The sequence below is a fragment of the Dysidea avara genome, chromosome 3 (assembly GCF_963678975.1).
Source record: "Dysidea avara chromosome 3, odDysAvar1.4, whole genome shotgun sequence".
Taxonomy (NCBI): Eukaryota; Metazoa; Porifera; class Demospongiae; order Dictyoceratida; family Dysideidae; genus Dysidea; species Dysidea avara.
The window spans coordinates 28,393,740-28,412,639 of record NC_089274.1 but is presented as its reverse complement, the minus strand read 5'-3'; the positions used below and the strand labels follow the sequence as shown (position 1 = coordinate 28,412,639).

General features: G+C 36.9%; 1 protein-coding gene and 1 long non-coding RNA gene across 2 annotated transcripts; one reads left to right on the top strand and one right to left on the bottom strand.

The window, feature by feature from the left end:
* Positions 1-17,478, bottom strand: LOC136250617 (acyl-CoA dehydrogenase family member 11-like). The gene is made up of 15 exons (XM_066042847.1): positions 17,164-17,478; positions 16,003-16,235; positions 13,847-13,946; positions 13,256-13,370; positions 12,953-13,095; positions 12,001-12,075; positions 11,874-11,948; positions 11,730-11,824; positions 7,651-7,750; positions 7,308-7,448; positions 5,836-5,928; positions 4,647-4,724; positions 3,227-3,431; positions 846-912; positions 1-290 (listed from the first exon to the last, which is right to left on the bottom strand). The coding sequence occupies exons 1-15, from the start codon at positions 17,377-17,379 to the stop codon at positions 176-178; spliced, it is 1,851 nt and encodes a 616-aa protein (XP_065898919.1). The 5' UTR covers positions 17,380-17,478; the 3' UTR covers positions 1-175.
* LOC136250618 (uncharacterized) lies at positions 8,301-9,855 on the top strand. The gene is made up of 2 exons (XR_010698600.1): positions 8,301-8,390; positions 8,830-9,855. It is a non-coding gene; the product is annotated as an uncharacterized lncRNA (long non-coding RNA).
* Positions 17,479-18,900: the final 1,422 nt, after the last annotated feature.

Genomic DNA, 18,900 nt, shown 5'->3' with positions numbered 1-18,900 from the left:
TGCATTTTATTAGCATAATATTTTTAAAATGTGAGATTATCACTCGGCCAGTCACATACATACATGTATGATAATACAATCTACAAGTATACAAACTATATAACATGTCCTATTATCACAGACCAACTGACAGTGACCACACAAAATACATTATTCATAATTACTGTACACAATGTCAAGGTCTATCTCTTTGAAGCTTATACCCATCCATCACTAGTAGTTTGTCCATGTTAGTAGTTTCTTTAGTATAACAATCAATTGTCTGAATGGGAAGTGCTTGACCACACCATCTATGTAGCACATTAACCACAGTAGATACATGTGTAAACATATGTACGTGTCAGCATACACAGCATGTATGTATCATATTGGCACCAAAACAAAACAAAATTCACAGTATCAGAGATTATTTATTGCTGAAAATTTAATTGCTATATTTACCATTTAGATATATACATCTGGCTAGAAACAATTTAGTTCTTTTTACAACAAATCTTGTTTGTTGTAAATATTAATTTCCACAGCTTGTCTACATTAGTACATGAGGTTTAAACAATTGTAATAAGATACATACAGTACTCTTTCAAAAATCTTCTGCACAATGTTAATGTAAAGCCTGAGAACGTACAGTGAGTGTATCAGGTCTTGAGAACACATATACTTGTCTTCCATATACTCAAGGTAGTCACACTACCGTAAATTTGACTCTACCAGTACATCTCTATGTTAGCATTGGTACATTTGTTACTGAGAAAATCATGTATGCACGCACACACACACATATGTACGCATGCATGCACACGCACACACAGACGTGCACATGCACACAACACATATGCCTTTACCTAGTAGCAGCAATTCTGTCAGTAATAGTAGCTTGGGTTGATGTTGCTTGTTCAATTAAAACTAAACCTAGAAGGGTAACAAATTTAGAACTCACAGTAAGCTTGCATACATGTATACCGTATCTATATACAAAAAACAGCTGAAATGTGAAAAAAGGGTGCAAAGGCCAGTGTGAAAATGTTGTGGAATTAAAGGTGATGACCAAGAAATGGTTGCAATGATGCTAATGTCAATCATTTTAATGATGGGTGATCATTAAAATTGTTTGACATTAACATCATTGTAATCATTTCTCGGCTGCCACCTTTGATTTGATAACTTTTTGCCCTGGCCTTTTTGGAGGCTGCACCCTATTTTCGCACCTTGGTTGTTGTTGGCATAGATATCACTTCTTTTAGTAATTATACCATAGAATCAGGTTGTTAAGTGCATGTGCTTATGAATATACTATCTGTTAAGTGTATATGCCCAATAAATAATTATGGTGTGTAACACAGAATCGCTACATTTGTAATAGAGTAGTCACCACGGCAGTGTATAAGGAATTTTGACTTCACGTCTAGGTGAAATCCTTTGTTATGAACAAGAATATTGCCATCCAAAAGATTGATTTGCTGTATACATAGCGAAGGGAGACCTCAAGGGAGACATAAGTGCTCGAGGAGACATTGACATTAATTTTCCAGCTTTTCTTCCTGTGAGTACTCTGTAATGTGTTGAGCCTCACATTGCAGTCATGGTTAATCACAAGAAGTGTGTATGCGCTTTAACAAATAATGTACCACTCTGCGTGGGCAGTTCAAAGGCACTGCCAGTGCCATAATTTGTATATTGCACTGCTGCAGACCGCAGTGAGTGTATTATAAGTTATAATGCACTGACCGCAGTGCAATATACAGATATTGCACTGGCTGCGGTTTTGTGCAGCATAGCACAAGTGCCGGTGGCGAAGACCACTACGACACCTCACCTAATAGGTGGAAAGACACTTCACAGACCACTCGAATTCTTTTATAGCCTGACATGTAAAGGTCGACTGTGGGCCATAACGTCACCAATACGTATAATGTTTACAAGCAGCCAATGGCGATCGAAAAAGCCAACGCAGGTGGCCACAACTCTAGTCTACATATATATAAACGTACTTATACACCTTACTAATCTGGTGCCATCTTAGCCCAGATTAAACTGTAGTCCACTTCGACAATGACTCAATACAACAAATATATTCTAAATAATACTAACCTTTACGTTCGATTGTGGTAACCAGTTTTGTCATGCCACCAGATTTGAGTTTAGCCAGCGTGAATAGTAAGAATTAGACTAGTATCGTTTAGTAGTTAGGTTTTGTTTACTTAAACCGTCTATTTAGCTGCTTTTTTTCATTCGAAAGAATCACTATGGCGATTAGTCTGGTGCTTAGTCTATATGGCACGCTGAGCACTACATGATGAGAGTCGAACAGCGAATGCAGGTTAGTGATATAACCCATAGCGTACTAGCTTTCAATATCTCAGGTGGCTGCAGTACTGCAGAGGGAACGTCATCGCAACGTCCGGCTTGGTTACACACAATCGATGTTAGAAACCTGGCCTTTATAAGTGTTTATAGCTGTCTTGTGAGACTCTCCCCACCTATTAGGTGAGTGGTACATAACAGTTATACAATGTGCACTCGTGCTCTGCCTGTATAAACACACTTGCCTTCGGGCCTGACGGCCCTCAGGCTCCTGCGTTTATATCAGGCAGAGCACTCGTGGCCGTTGTATAACTATATAATATGCACTTAATAGACACATGCACTTTGACTGTACGGTAAGTCCCAAAAGCCAGTTTTGGGGCAAACTTTTTTTTACTGGCTTCTTTCTTAAAAGTATTTTTTTTTAAATTGAACTATTTAGTTGTTCATTATAGTTGCGATGAAATATTACATGCATGTACCAAAAAGGTAGCTTGTATTATAACTCCTGCGGAACTCTCTACAGAGTGACTTAGTTGTAGCTCATCATGAACTCTGTACCAAGTGACTTGTAACATAGCTGAACTCTCTGCTGGGAGACTTGTAATGTAGTTTAACTCTCTACACGGAACTTGTAATGTGTCTTGTAATGTACCTGAACTTTCTAGCAAAAATTGTCTCACTTTGCAAAGGTAGCACAGAGCTACGTATGTGTGAAAATTGCATTATTATCTTCCTATCAATAACTTTATTGGCTGCACAACACACTACCATGTGTTGGCAGTGTGTCCTGATACACACCATACCTATATACACAGTAATAATGTATAAATAAAAATGTTCACCTTGAGTGCTCAATTAGAGCCATGCATGTACGTACTATAGTGGATTTTAAACACAAGCCCACACACAACTTACATACCAACATACACTTGAGCTATTGCATATGCAAAGTCTCTTCCAGCTAATTCTAATGTGAGCACATCTCCATTGCTACTAGCAGTTTTGAAGAAGTTTGTGATCTGGTTCAAATTAGCAATGCTTGTCTTGACCTCTTCATCCATGGTACCTGGTTTTTTGCACTCAATTAATCTGTTGTTGATCTCCCAGCAGTAAGCTTCAAAAGCCTATAACAAACAGTATGAGTAACAATCATGATGATATACATTATCCAGTATGGTACATGACACACTGCATATGAGCACACATATACCGTGTGTACGTACATGTATTATGCACACACAAGCCTGTATGCATATGTAGAAGAGTTTCTATTTCAAAAAGGCCCTTCTTTTTGAAAATAAAATCCTAAGTCTAGTTGATCTTTGAAAATGAAAATAAACTCCCATAATTAAATACTTCATGTGATCCAATGTTTTGGCGCAAATGCTTACATATCCTTCGAGTTCACCTCAGTATCAGCGATTGCATAAATGGACGTATCATCATAATAGCTAGCAAGCAATTGATACCATTGTTGGAATTGACATTTGTGCAAAGATACCATTGAACTTGCCATTAACTTTACTTGGCTGTTCAATAATCGTGATTATAAAAATCTATTATCATTCTTGTGCCAAATTCATTATTGAATTATTGTACTATATTAACAGATATACTATTTCGCTGCGTGTGCTAATTAGAAACTTCCATAGATTTGTTTAATGAATTGTAACTGCACTATGTCTGTATGTAACTAGCAATGTAAAAAGCATGTAGGCTAATTGAAACAATGATGAACGCTAGATTAACGTGGTAACATGTTCTTTGTGCCGACTCTAATTAGCGCACATTATCAAAAAGCCTACTTCTAAACTTTTTGCCACCTTAAACTGCCATATTTTTAACAACAATATAACATACTTGTGTCTCGTAAAGCTAGAGCTACTCTTATATGCTCAACTTTCCATTCTCCAATCGGCTCCTATAGAAACTACACCCCCAGTTAAAATATCATGGATGTGATGCGGAAATGTAGCGAAAGTATAGTGCTCATAAAACAGATAGTATACGACACTTGTGTGGTTTCACATAGTTTTGGATAAGGCCCATTGTGATGTACATTATCATGATATAAATGCAAGCTCTACCCCATTGCATAGGTGTTGTAAGTCAATCAGTACTATACTGTAATTTAGTTTTTTGAAAACTTCTGACACAAAGTTTTGTGACATGGAGAATTTATACATGCACATTGTGCATTTACATGTACTATGTAGTTTTATTAAATGCTATCCCACTAGGGACCTGTGCGAAGGCTATAAAGCCTGTGAATACAGGGAGTCTGAAACATGTAACTAAAACGTTGAAGAATGTAGTTTGTTGTACACTATACACTGTACCTTTCCATTAGACTTTACAATAGACCTTAACACATCCATTGCAAGAACATTAGTGGTCCCCTCCCATATTGGCAACACCTATAGATAATAAACTTTAGTAGATAATACACACATACATTATTGCACTTTGTGTGGGAGGATCAAAGTGCTGATGTGTACTAAATATCCTGTATGGCCAATTATCCACATTACCGTAGTATCTGTCCATACAGTACAACTATGTGGATCTTATGCAGAAGATACATGTACAGTGCAGTTATGTAAGTAATGTTATGAAAATGACCCCAACATGATTGATCACATGTGTGACATTGCAAATCGTTAAACTAGCCAGACTACTACCAGTTGTTCTATGACTACAAATAGGTTATATCAATTAACACGTACTGATAGTCTGATCACAGAAAATCGAAATGGTTCAGGTACTTGAGATAAACGCTCTAAGCAAGACGACCACACAATGCTTGAAGCATCACCTATCCTTGTGTATATGAAAAGTACAACACTTAGGGGATGTCTCAAGACTAATACAACACTTGACTTTGGCTTATCAATCCCATACGTATAGGTATGCAATTTTTGTGGACTAACAAATTTCGGGATTATCATGGTTTCATTTTTTAAAGCTAGGGGACATGGTACAATACCTTGTATTCTATGGAGCTAGATTGTAGTGAGGGGCGTGGCCTCAGCACTGATTATTAGAGGTGTGAAAGCACATGTTCTGATCATTTAAGGGGGTGTGGCCCATTGGAATCGTTATGTGAGTCCAGCTTAGCTACTACCAGATCTCTTACCAAGGATACTACAGTCCAAGGATACTCAGTCCATTAAGTGCCTCAAATAGTTTATGACGTCTCAATATACTCCTTCAAGGAAAGTGTTGATATGGAAAATTAAAGCCTTGGATGACCATTTCATTGAAACGCAGAAGGCAAACATTCATTGGAACCAGATTGCTTTGTACACAAATGACACATTTGGGGATAATCATAATGGCTAGTTTAAACAGGTGACCTCCTAATGCAGTGACCTGGTTGGACAGGTTGCATCTACACTACAGCAAGGGTGGACAGACATGTACAAAAGTACTGTATTGTTACTTTGCTTACAACAATGTATATATACCTGTACAGTACATAGTGAACAGCATCTTAACACAATTACAGTTAGCTAGTTGTACACTAACTTGGGAATCTCTTAGAAAGACTGGCAATCCAGTGTCCTCCAGGTAACCAAAACCTCCAAAACTTTCTAAACCCTCAGAAGTTGTAGCAACAGCCTAACAGTGAGAAAAAAAAACTTGTAGCACTTTACGAGTCAAAATTTCATGAATGGAATAATACTCCAAACATGAAGTACCGTATAAGCAAAAATTTTGACTTGGAATTAAAATTGGTGATTTGGTAAAATGTTTACAGGTTTTGTTAAGGAGCCATGAAAAGGTCCATGAAATTTTTCATGTAAATTTTCTGGGTAGGATTTTCCATGAATTTATACAAAATTTTGCATGAAAAATATCCTGTCCATGAAATGTTGTGTTCATACATAAGAATTTATATGAAACAGCAACTTATTTCATGGACTAGTAGTGTTTTCAAGAGCCTTTTAATACACTTGAGGTAGTGAAGAAAAGGAGAAAATTTGACTACTTTGGTTGCTTGAGGTTATACCATATAGTGGGAAGGTTAAATTTTCAAAAAATTTGAAAATAACAATGCAGTTTTGAAAGCTAGCTACAAGGACTAATATTACATCTTAGAAAGGAAAATATAAACAAGGTTTGATTGTTTGTTTTCTACTATAATATCAGCTAGACCTCATCAGTATAGCAATAGGAACTGGCCACTCAGTGTGGTAGGCAAACAGGATTGAACTTCATGAGTGATACCACAAGTCTTGAAGCCTATAAGAGAAAATTGCAATCCTAGCCTGAGTGAAAATGATTGGAAGGGCTAACTAGTCATGGCTCTACCTGCAGGCCGTTTGGATTAGCTAACATTAAGACTAGTTCAAACTACAAAGGAGGAAGGGGTAGCTAACTAGATGCAATTCTACCAAAGTTAAATAGGCATTTATCAATATGTATGCTTAAATGAATAAACAAAGCAGCATATTCTACTGTACATGATCAATGTAAGGGACCATCCATAATTTTCAGTCTTTATGCAAGCGTACAAAGAGTACTCTTTTTTCTAACCCCCTCCCTCCTTCACAAAGCATACTGTATAAATGTTGATACTATGTACAGTATAAACACAAAGATTATTCATCATTTTATAAGCGCATGTGTGATTTAATTAACCCCCTCTCCCCTAGCGTACTCTTTGTACTCTTGCGTAAAGGCTGAAAATAATGGATGACCCCTAACCATTGTTAGCTTCCTGCAATTAACTAGTGTGCGGAGTTTGCAAAACCTTCTAGTTAATTATCTAAGGTGTGGCGCAGGAAAGAAAATCTCTTTCAAATATATTTTTTCGAACTTACAATCAAGCACTCTTTTTCGAAAATTTCCTGCTATACGTTATACTATAACTGATTTTGGACTTTATATGTATAATGCTTCAGTCAATAAGTTCCCAAAATAATTTCCCCTCTTCGATTCCCCTGGATCCACTCCTGAAACTCAATAACTAATACACATGAGCTTGTTTTACAGACCTTCTTAGCTGTGTACAACTTCAGTACTGGTACCAGTAGTCTTAGTAGATATGACTGTGTGTCAGTACACATGTCTGACTCTTCTAAACTCAACAGTCGACAAACATCCAGTGTGAACAATACACATCCTTTGGTGTCAACCTAAAGTACATACAGGAAGTATGTGCATATGTATTCAGGTGTACGTGAGAATTAATACGTGCTTGGTATATGGTCACTGTACACATTTTACAGTATGTATCACATTAATAAGTGCTAGGAATATTAAGTAGTCCTATATATAATTGTATATGATATGGCAGCCAGCAAAATATGTACAAAAATACAACACAAGTGTAATCACCTCCATTCTGGCTAGAGTTTGCATGTGAAGAGGTGTATCAGCCAGATACCTTCTAAATACTTCTCTCTTGGTACAGTAATCCCGTGATAACTGCAGTATCCTTGAAATACACATCTCACAGTACCAGTACATGATACAGAGTAACATATTTACAGTGTACATAATACATCTATAGTGATTGGTATTTCCAACAGCATAGAGGTTATTTCAGAGAACATAATATGTAACTCCACACTATTATGGTGTATTTGTAAATACACTTTAGTGTTGTGAATATGTGTCGTATGTGTGTCCGTATGTGTGTGTGTGTTCCATGCTTGTCTGCTAAATTACAGCTGACGCCGAGCATGTTGTATTAGGGCTACAGCAGTAGTGGTAGCTATAATATACAGCTTGTATGCATGAACACATACATGGGGGTATTGCCATGAAAAAAGTAGAAAAGCAATTGAAAAGCTGTCACAAGCTGGCAAAATTTGCAAGTACCTACCAACTGAGCCATTCTACGTACTTCTAGCACCATTGATTCTGCTGCACATAATATTCTAACAACTCAGTTCATGCAAAGAGTAACTTTCATAATTAAGTCAGATACTTTAGTAACAAGGTTGCATGCATGCACACTTGCATACATTCATGCAATCATGCATAAAAGACTATAACTTGGAATGCACACTCATTTTCAGTGAGTGATTAAAAGTAGCTACTGTATGTATCAGCACTTTTAGCACTCAAGTGAAGTAAGTGAAACTTGTACTGTATATTGTTACTATTGTAAATACTTTTATCTGTACCTAAGTGTACATGTGATGTAGGTATAGAGTACATATTTTACTATGGTAATTACAAGTTACATGTATCTATATTGTGTACATGTACAGTGTAATTCTGGGTCCTAAAGTGTAAGTGTTGATTATAGAGAGGTTTGCCAATTATCAAGTCATCGTAGCAAGTGATCTAACAGTGGGTGTACCCTATGTGTGGCATGGGTGTGTCACTGTAAACAATCTCTGTGGTTAGGATGTCGTTAATACACTAGTCACTACATTACATATAGGGAATACTTTACAGAAATCCCCCTAATTATATAACACCCTATATGGAATTGTGTTTAACAGGTATATATACACATAATACTATACGATGTATATGCACAATACATATTATGTGTTACTACAGAAGTGGAAAAACATGTCATCCAGTGACCTCTCCAGGAGCCCACCCAGTGAAACAGCATCACAATTGTCACAAATACCAAACATATGCAGTCAAGAAAACAATGATGGACGTTTGGTAGCTCTTCAAAACTCCTGTAGCGTTGATGGTAATCTAATTTTAATAAATCCACACGCTGATACAAGCTATTCAGAAGATGCATCAACAAATACAGTTGAAGAACACGGTGAACCAATGGAGGCACTGCAAGCAAGTGACCACTACAATGACTCATCTACTACTCACTTACTACTTCAATCAAATAACAGCTTCATTGAAGTGAGCCATGCTGCAGAGCCAGGCAGCACACACTATAACAAGCTTACTAAACTGATGGATTGTGTCTGCGACAAGTTGATAGAGATAAGGGCTAATAATACCTGTATTCCAACTGTGAATGATAAAGTGGTAAGAATTCAACAGAATTTACAACTACCATCTAAAGTATATAGAGCTCCTGCAGATAGAGACACAGTAGAAACAGCAAATGTGCAAGTCCAACAGCAGTACGATGAACTGATGAAAGTCCTAGAACAACTGTCATGCTCAGGGACTCTACGTAACACCATCCAAATAGAAGAAGCTTATAGAAAATTAAAATTCCCAGAATATGTTGGTCCCTATAGTCCATACAACCTTTTACAAATCATCAAAAAGATTAACAGTAAAGTTATGTCACAATCAAAATGCATAATTTTGTAATGGAACAACAAGAAGACCAGAGAAGAAACAACAATGAACACACATGTGATTGAGGAGATGATCATTGAAGCATTTAGTTATAAGACCACATCCTTGTAGTCTTGTACACACAAGAAAAGTATCTGCAGCTCTTTGTATGCCTTGTACGTATACGCACAAAAATTTGTAATGTTTGCATATTTGTTTTCTCCAAAGCCTCTACAATCAGGACAAAACATGTATAGTTATGTGCTGTACACTGTAGTTCTGGAAATGAAAGTGTATAAAATGTCTATGATAAAGGGAAAACAGGAAGCAACCGTTTATTAAATTACTGTTTAATTAGATTGGAACCTGTGTTAACAGTCACATGAATTAAGCGGTTACCTTTGTATAATACCCATTGTTAGAAGGTCTTCCCATACGTATCTCATATAGCAATCACTGCCTCATAACAAACAGTTATTGACCAACAATCTGGTACCACAATCAACAATTGGCATTGTTTCAATTAATGTGCAATTATATCCCAGTGCTGTGCTGGGTGATAACCAATGTGTGGGTTGCCAATTAGCCAACCTTGAAACCAGCCAGTTATGCTATAGGGAGAGACAGACTGGATAAGATTGATACGTTGATTAATGTTTAGTGGCCATATGAATGCTTGTGCTACTTGAGCCACTAGAACTGCATGATGAATGAATCATTTAGAATACATCAGTAAAAATTATGGTCTATAGGCTATGGATGTATATCTCCAGTATACTTTGGCAACACTTGACCAATGGCTGACCACATATATAAGCTGCTCATTCCATCATCCTGCTTTAAATATATTATGTAGAGTAACATGTACATTTCCAGCAGGTCTACTTATATGGTGGAATGTGGTTTTGAACAATGTATATATACAGAAAGGGAATTTTATATGCCTCTAAGAATTACCCCAGTTTGTTTACAAGCAGACAATAGTCTGATTAGTGTTTACATAGACAGCAGTTACATGGTACGTATATTTGAACTTGCCACAACCACCTTTACATCACAGCATAAATTCACGCTAGTTTGCAAGATGAACAATTAGAACTGGGCTGTATGAGATTTGTCAGAGCTGGAACAGTATAATACAAAGTATCACGGTCAATTAAATATACCACGGTATGGATTGTATTTTTAATATATCAGATGAACTTTCTTTGGAAAGTGTGATAGACAGTTGATGAAACATGAAACATCTTAAAATGACTTTAATAATGTAATTAGAAGGTTCTCTTTCACATTGGTAAAGTATCTTCACATTGATAAAGGCAGGAAATACCTGGTGATGTTATGAACCAGCTGTCATCTAACTCTAGACGGTATAGTAGTATTTCCTAAATTCATCCGGTACAGTAACAGCATCATTAAAATACCTTCTCCTACAACGTACTGGTATATCGCCCAGCTCTGTAAACATTATAAGCCTTGGTGCCCCAAAAACAATTTGTAATATTCATTCACTTTGGGACAGCAGAACATGCATATTCACCTAACCTTGCATCAGTCACATGTGCTGTACATGCGGCTTGTTACCTACATAACAACAGCTTTACAGGAGTGACCATATTTAAGCTGTAAGTGAAAGCAGCAATGAAGTTGAATCAACAATACAGAAATCACAATTAGGAAAGTATATACTCGGTGTGTACATATACAATAGAGGGATTGCACGTATGATGCGTTATGACGTATTATTGTAAAATACTTAACAACCGTTGCTTGTCAGACATTTGTGAGGTACGTGAGTGAAGGCTACAGCCATTCTCAATGGTTCAGTGTAAGGTTCGCTAGGTTTTAGTCACTTGTATAAACTAGCATAGCTGTCGTCATAATTGTACAAAGTGTTAATGTTCACGGCTAATCTACGAAAAATTGATATTACGCTTGTCCAACTTAGAGCTAGTATTTAATGTTTGTTTCTAACCTTATCCTAGCTTTTGACTGAGATTCTCTTATTTGGTAAAGCATGGTGACCAAGTAAGTGTATTCGCCCCAATGCGTGCCATTGAAAAGTAAACCTCACAAATGTCAGAATAGCAACAGTTGTTAGGCATTTTTATAATTCGTACCGCAATACTTTTCGCGTGCAAACCCTCTATATGTTGCTATTACATAATTATTACAATATGCACTTATGTACATACCTTCTCATTGCTGATACAGCAGATATACTATTATGGATACGGGTGATGGTCAGCATGGGAGCAATAGCAGCTACTCCTTTACCAGTTTCACTGATCTGTTCAATGTCAATAATAACAATTGTGCTAGTGTACATTATTATCAACCTTGTATGCTATAGTCCCATCCAGTAGCAATTCAGCTGTGGGTAACTGTCTTGTTCCCAATTTGTCCTTTAATCGCTACACATATTAATACATGGTTAATAATGGTATATAATAGACTACAGTGCACCTGTAGTTCAATATTGTTATAATTTCCACCAGCATCTTTAGTTTCGAGGTAGAATAAAGATAGGCCTCTTGTTCCCTTCACAAAAAACAACAATATTATTTGCTATAACACATATACACACATAGAATGCTATGTACATACAGGACATATATGTACAAAGTAATACAGTAACACACCCTATATACTTTGCACTAGGGCTGAAATAGATAGCTGTATTATTAAATATCTGGATATTATTAATTTAGTATCTGAAGAGTAATTTGGGGCCATTGCTAAAGTTTCTTTGATATAAAGTATTATTTTGAGCTACGAACATAATTGTTAAATGAAATATTTGTTTCTAATCTAAATTGTGAATTTGTGGATAAACCAAGCATGTTCATGGCACAATTGATAGCCTTATAGCAATTGATGATGTCAATAACTGTAGGAATTCTGGAAATATTTTATTCTCTGAATAGTATCATTGCTACCGTATAGCGGATTTTCTTTGAGGGGAAAATTTTCGCGATTTTTATGAATTGGCAGCTATCCACGAAAATCACACCCCCCTCGAATTTGCGATTAAAGTATTGTTTGAGTAATTATATACAGAAAATGCCTTAAAGAAAAAAAAAATCCTCCCTCAAAATTTTGGATGGTGGCAATCCCTGAAAAATTTCCCCTTCGAAAAATTTATTGACAATTTTAAATTATAATTTTACATAATTTATTGAAATAAATTCCTGGCCTTCGCTAATACTCAATTTACTGCACTATAGCTCTGATTTAATCTGAAATGCTAGAAAGTAAACACAAGCCAGCCCTTTAAACACACAAGCATAGTTTTGTTCCTATACAATTGTCTTGCATTGTTGAAAGACAGCTAGATTTGGCATATTGTACAAGTCAATTTACAGCACTACCAGTGAACAGCTCCACACTGATAACATTATTATACAAAGACACTCACGTCTGTGATATTACCCTGATCATCTTGTACTCTAGCGAGAGTTAGAGTCATGTCAGCATCAGTAGCTGAGGTGAACCACTTGTAACCATATAACTTGTACTCTTCATTAGCTTGTGGTATAGCTAGTGTCTCTGTACCAGCAGCTGTAAAGACACATTCAATGTTATCAATAGTTCTATTAACTTTTGATATTATACTTCATACAAATCATACAATACTCTAATAGAACATACAGACAGCCTGAGTACATGTACTTTGAACTCTTCAAGATAAGAGTGATTTCATAAGGTACACTATACTCACCTACATCTGATCCTCCTTTCCTCTCAGTCATCCACTGACCTGATGTCCAGAACTTGTCTGGAGACTGACTTGTTAGATGATCATATGCATTAATATATCTGCTGTCCTTCAGTGGCTACAAGTGAATAAATACTGTGTAATAAGTAAATCTATCAACTAACAAAGCTATGCAGTGTAACAACTACATTTTTATTATCGGTGCTTGATCGGTGCTTGAAATAAGAAAGCCAAATTATTAGGATATAGTGTCTGAACAAAAATATATTTGATGAGACATTTGTACAGGCTTGCTCAGATTTTTTGCCTTGAAACTTTGTCAAGTCTAGTATGCATTTTATCTTTAGTGAATTTTCTACCAATATTTAAGTACATTATGATTGAACATTTATGTCCGAACCAAAATGGAACATGCTCAGACAAATACATACCAATGTTGGTCGGAAAATGTCAGATGTCCGACCATTATATCAAGCACTGATTATGCACGTGTGGATAAACACATACGTATACAAGGTATGGTGTACAAACATATACAACACACACACACACGCGTGCGTGCATGTACACACACCACTGATAAATATTATGTACTTTTAAGATTTTAGTAGCACCATCAGTCATGGCTAGTGGACAAGAGTACAGACCAGATGAAGGAGCAAATAAATAAAGTTTGACCATCTGACACAAACGACTAGAGGAAAAATACCTGAATATATACATGTATCAAAAACCCAAAAAGAAGGAGTAAGTATGCGTATATACATACAAACAACATGATGCGTCTATATTATTTTTTAAATGGAGTAGGGTTCCAGCCATAAAAAGTGATGAAACAAGACATACAGGAGCTATGTGCAAAAATCCCTACATTTGTTCAATGCCAAAGTAGTGATTTTCCCACAAAGTTAATGTATTAATCATACAAATTATAATGCTAGCTTTTATTATAGCATAGTTATTACGTACAGTAAGTGTGGCTGTGACTGCCTTATTAGGGTATCTTGATCTCGCTGCTTATCTGGAGTGAGCTACACAAAGAAGGGGTGTGGTTCACTGCCTTCACTTGATTTTACAGTAAAACTGTAGCTGATTGCAGCTAGATTGCTATAGTATGCACGTGTTGAGCTGGATCCTCAAAAACAATTAATAACTCATGGATGCAATTACACATGATCTTGGCTCATTTGTAGTGCTTGACCCGCTAAAAAAATTTTGAAATCTTTTTGTCCCAAATGTCCGACATAATATTTACGGCCAATCAAAATTTTCACCATGCATTTCCTATGGGGAAGCCATAAAAGTACAATGTCCATTACACCTTATTCCCGAACTTGTAACAGAGCCAAATTGTACGTGTTTGTTGTTGACACCTTTGCTGTCACCACTAATCATCTGGTTGGCTGAAATGTTAACTCCCTCGAGAAAAAAATCCACATTTAATTTTTGGCTGCTTTTCAGGATCCAGCTCAACTTGTACATACTATAAGAAGCACAGCAAGGGGCATATTCACTGTGCTCTAATCGGCAGTGCATTCTGACCGTTTAATGGTGTGGCTGCAATTGAATAGTTTATTTTGGCAAAACAAGTAACAAGTACAGCTACAGGTATGTATCTACTCCCTCTTACAGTAGCTGAAGCACTTCAAATACTTCTAAAATTTCCGTGTAAGGAAGCGTTGATATGAAAAATGAACACCTTTGTATGGTTTCATTGCATGAAAAAGACAACCATGTAATTGAGTGCAGAAAGTAGGTATCATCGGAACCAGAAATGGCACATGTCATGAGTGAGTTTATTATTGTGACATGAGATGGTGGCTGCACGCTGCTTTGTTTGGCCTAACAGGTGGGTGGGCGTACAGACCAACAATCAGGTTTTGGTGATATTTTTAAAATTCAATATTCAGCCTTTTGTACATATGTAATTCCTTGTGGATTTTACGTTAGGTGAAGATGCTTTTTGTCAGTATGATATTTCTATGATGGTTTTTAATGGCAGGTAGTGTTCATTTTAGAGGAGAATGTTACTAAACAGTACTACCATACTGTTTGATACTGTATATGTGGAACCTCTAAATAATGGACACTTGCAATTGGGGACCATGCTTGCTTGTCCTTTCTATGGAGGTGCCCCTATCTTATCAGACTATATTGTATGCATAGTAAGTTTTGTGTAAGCCATGTGTCTTATGCATGCAATGTAGTTTACATTTCATGGCTAATTTGTTTGTATACATATAGCCTTCAGAGTGTTTGGATTGTTGTGTGACTGATTAGCAACAAGTTAAAATAACCTCAACCTCCCTGCAAAGGATGAGAAACAATACCCTAAGTTCACATACCTATTTTATTTATAACTTCAGCTTGAAATTTAAAATGTTCCACAACACTTGTAACATGTGAATATTGGTGCAGATCGTGTGTGCTCTTTTAAAACACTATTGCAGTTACTTGTATACTGTTATTTGCAGATTATTTCTTAAGTAGTGTGGAGGGTCGACTTTGAGGAACTGCACTTTGAACTGTTATGTACAGACAAAATAAATGTATGGCAGGAGTACTCATAGGTTGTCCGTTAGCAGATATAATAAAGAGGTGTCTGTTGTACAGAGGATAACAATATTCTGTATGTGGGCATTGAGAGTATGGTAGAGACCATGGCATTGAGTCCGTACTTAGGAGGTGTCTGTTATAGGGAGTGTCCGTTAATGGGGGTTCCACGTACTGTAGTGTGTGTACATACATACTTCCATTCTCCATAAGGTCCACGATAGGCAGTGGAGATGAGACCTTCCTCTGCTGATATATCATGTAGTTTATACCATGAATGATCAGTGATTAACTCATCCACTCTCCTCCCATAAGCATCATAGTGTATTAATGATGGAGGGTTTCTCTCTACTTCTCTACCCAGTCCATCAACCTCCTCAACAATCCTGTCACCAAACTTCTCAAAGTCTTCAAATGCTGCAGGAACTACCTGCAATACAATGTATGTTATGAACCATACATGTATTTCACTTCATACATGTATTTCACTTCATACATGTATAGGTATTTATTTATTATTAATTTATAAAAAAAAGGATGCATGGATACAGTACAAAGGGCAAGCCTGTAAAAGGTGCTATCCAACAACATACAAAAAACAAAAGTACATAAACAGAACAAACACAACACACGACAGCAGTACTATAACACACAATAGTAATAGCATGCACAATGTTTATTTAACAAAACAGAGGTGATTGCAGAGTGCATGGCGAGGTAAAGATGCCCATAGTACACATGTGGGAGACAAGCTTGCTACCAAATCTCCTCAGGAAAGTGGTGCCCACTATTCGTTGTTGCTGTAATAGACAAGTAGTGCATATACCTTGATAGTGTGATGAGAAACATTCAACAAATACATCACATGATCCCCGTAATCCAGTACCTATTCTATTTATGTACTATCAAATTTTAGGCAGGGATGAGAGTAACATGAGGGAGAAGGGATCCAGCCTATCTTTTCAATAGCACAGATTCTTTTATTGCATGGTGGTTGAATGATCTAAAGTGACAGTTAATATCTAGGCAAGTTGTTCAAAGATGAGAAGTTGGTGGCTAAAAGCCATACGATTGTCTCAGAGTACGTATAAAGAGGAATTTACAAACAGACAAGTTCACAGAGAACAAGACCAAGAAGAGTATATTTGTGCAGTAAACTAGAAGGATAAACTAGCTGCAGGACCAGCAACATAAGGTATAATTAGCTCTCATAGATAGTCACATTTATGCAAACATACATGCGGAATACACACAATATGGATTGCACGTGACAGAACATCTTCAGTATACCAGACTAGCTGGTATAAGATTGAAGAGGCAGCAACAGTACTCGGTACTACTATAGTGTCAGCACACACCTTGTCTGGTAGTATCCTCTTCAAAAATGATCTGGTTGTGACATCTTCCACAAATGGATTATACAGAGTCGGAGGATCTTGATAGAATGGTCCTCTCTTGGCTCGCTGAAACGGTGGAGATTTGTACAGGCCACTGCTGGCACTGAATAGTCGGCTGTTCGACACTGGGCATACCGATAGCCAACTGTGTCGCTTTAGAAAACGTCTAGTCGCCATAGAGGTCGTGCAGCCCCTTCCGTGATTGCCTTCCAGCCGAGCTTTCTGGCACACCTTAAGCTATTTTCAAGGTGCGCGTTATATAAAATATGGCTTCATTAGAGGCGCGCTTAAATTTAAAGCTGTTCCAACTTTCAGCTGAAGACAAGAAGGAAACATTGCTAAACAGATGTCAAATTATTGATGTGTCGCTTTTATGCTTGGAGCCAGCATGGAAATTGCACAGCGTAGTATTTCGAAACTTCTACACCTTCTCGCTCACACTGTTGTATAAGACTTCACCGGAGGACAACTGGACTGCTTGTATTAAAGAGAAGAAGCTGATGCAGCACAGTGGAAGTGAACGTGGTAGCCAGGACGTGGTAATTCTAAATAAAGAGCACAGTTGTTTAGCAGAGAAGCCATGTAAGTTGAGAATGATACTAAAACAGCCTTGTACAAACTGGAGAGACTTTGGAATATGTAACTTAAAGTTTATTGGAGCAACAAATAGTGAACTAGATGCTACTGTCAGTGATGCAGTGCCAGTGAACTCTGTTAGTGATGCTTTGCGTAAAACATTCACCACATCAGATTATAGTGAACACTATGATGTACAATATTTGTCCATAACAGAATGAACTGTGCTGTTTATTTTGTGTAGATGATGAGGTTGGTTATATGCACAATGAATGTGCGATATGCATGTAACTGTACATTCTAGGAAATCTTTGGATTTGTTAATTATGGAGTCGATTCTGAAAATTGCACTAGTCAGTGTCAGAGGAGGTTGGATGCGCTCTAAGCACCACATAAATATATTGCCCTTAATTGCATTCTTTTATTTGGTATTTCACGTGACCATCAATAGTCACAATACAATTTTGAAAAACAATGGGGTTGGCTGGGGTTGATTAGATATTCAAATGGTGCTTCACATAAGCTTCAAGGTGATGCACTTTGTTTTGTAAAAGTGCTTGGTGATTGCGATGAAATTAATAAGTTGCAGTTTGGTGTGTAGAACTTCTCCAGAATTGCCACGTACGTATTCTATATTGATACTTTACCGAATTAAACTGAGATCGATGTATAAACCTCTTCAATAAAATGAGTTTCGCATAATTTGTTCCAGGGGCACTTAAATCGTGTCTAACCTCCTCTGAGTCAGTGTAAGCATCCTGTTTTATGGTTTTGTGCATTCTATGCTAGTGCACACTTTGATAGAGAGTTGTAGTGTTAATTGTACACAACGTACACTTGCATGTGTAAACCTGAAACATTTTCCCACCTAGTTAATTGGCAATGAATGTGATACATAGCTATAACCAGATTTGCAAAAATAGTGTCTACCACCTGCATCCAATTTACCTTCTTGCATAGTACTTGGTGACTAATAACTTCAGATTGGGTAAGGCTATTAACTAACGTGAACAACATAGCTTAATGGATGAAGGTTTACATTTTATATTGGATTATGGTACTTGCAAGTTCATAGAAGTGGAAGATCCCTTTTCATAAATCGGTCAATACACTATGAGCACT

Coding starts and splice junctions, on each gene's coding strand:
- LOC136250617 (XM_066042847.1), bottom strand. CDS start 17,379: ATGGCGACTAGACGTTTTCTAAAGCGACACAGTTGGCTATCGGTATGC. Junction 16,236..17,163: donor AGAGGATACTACCAGACAAG/GTGTGTGCTGAC, acceptor ATTGTATTGCAG/GTAGTTCCTGCAGCATTTGA. Junction 7,449..7,650: donor AAACTCTAGCCAGAATGGAG/GTGATTACACTT, acceptor TATGTACTTTAG/GTTGACACCAAAGGATGTGT.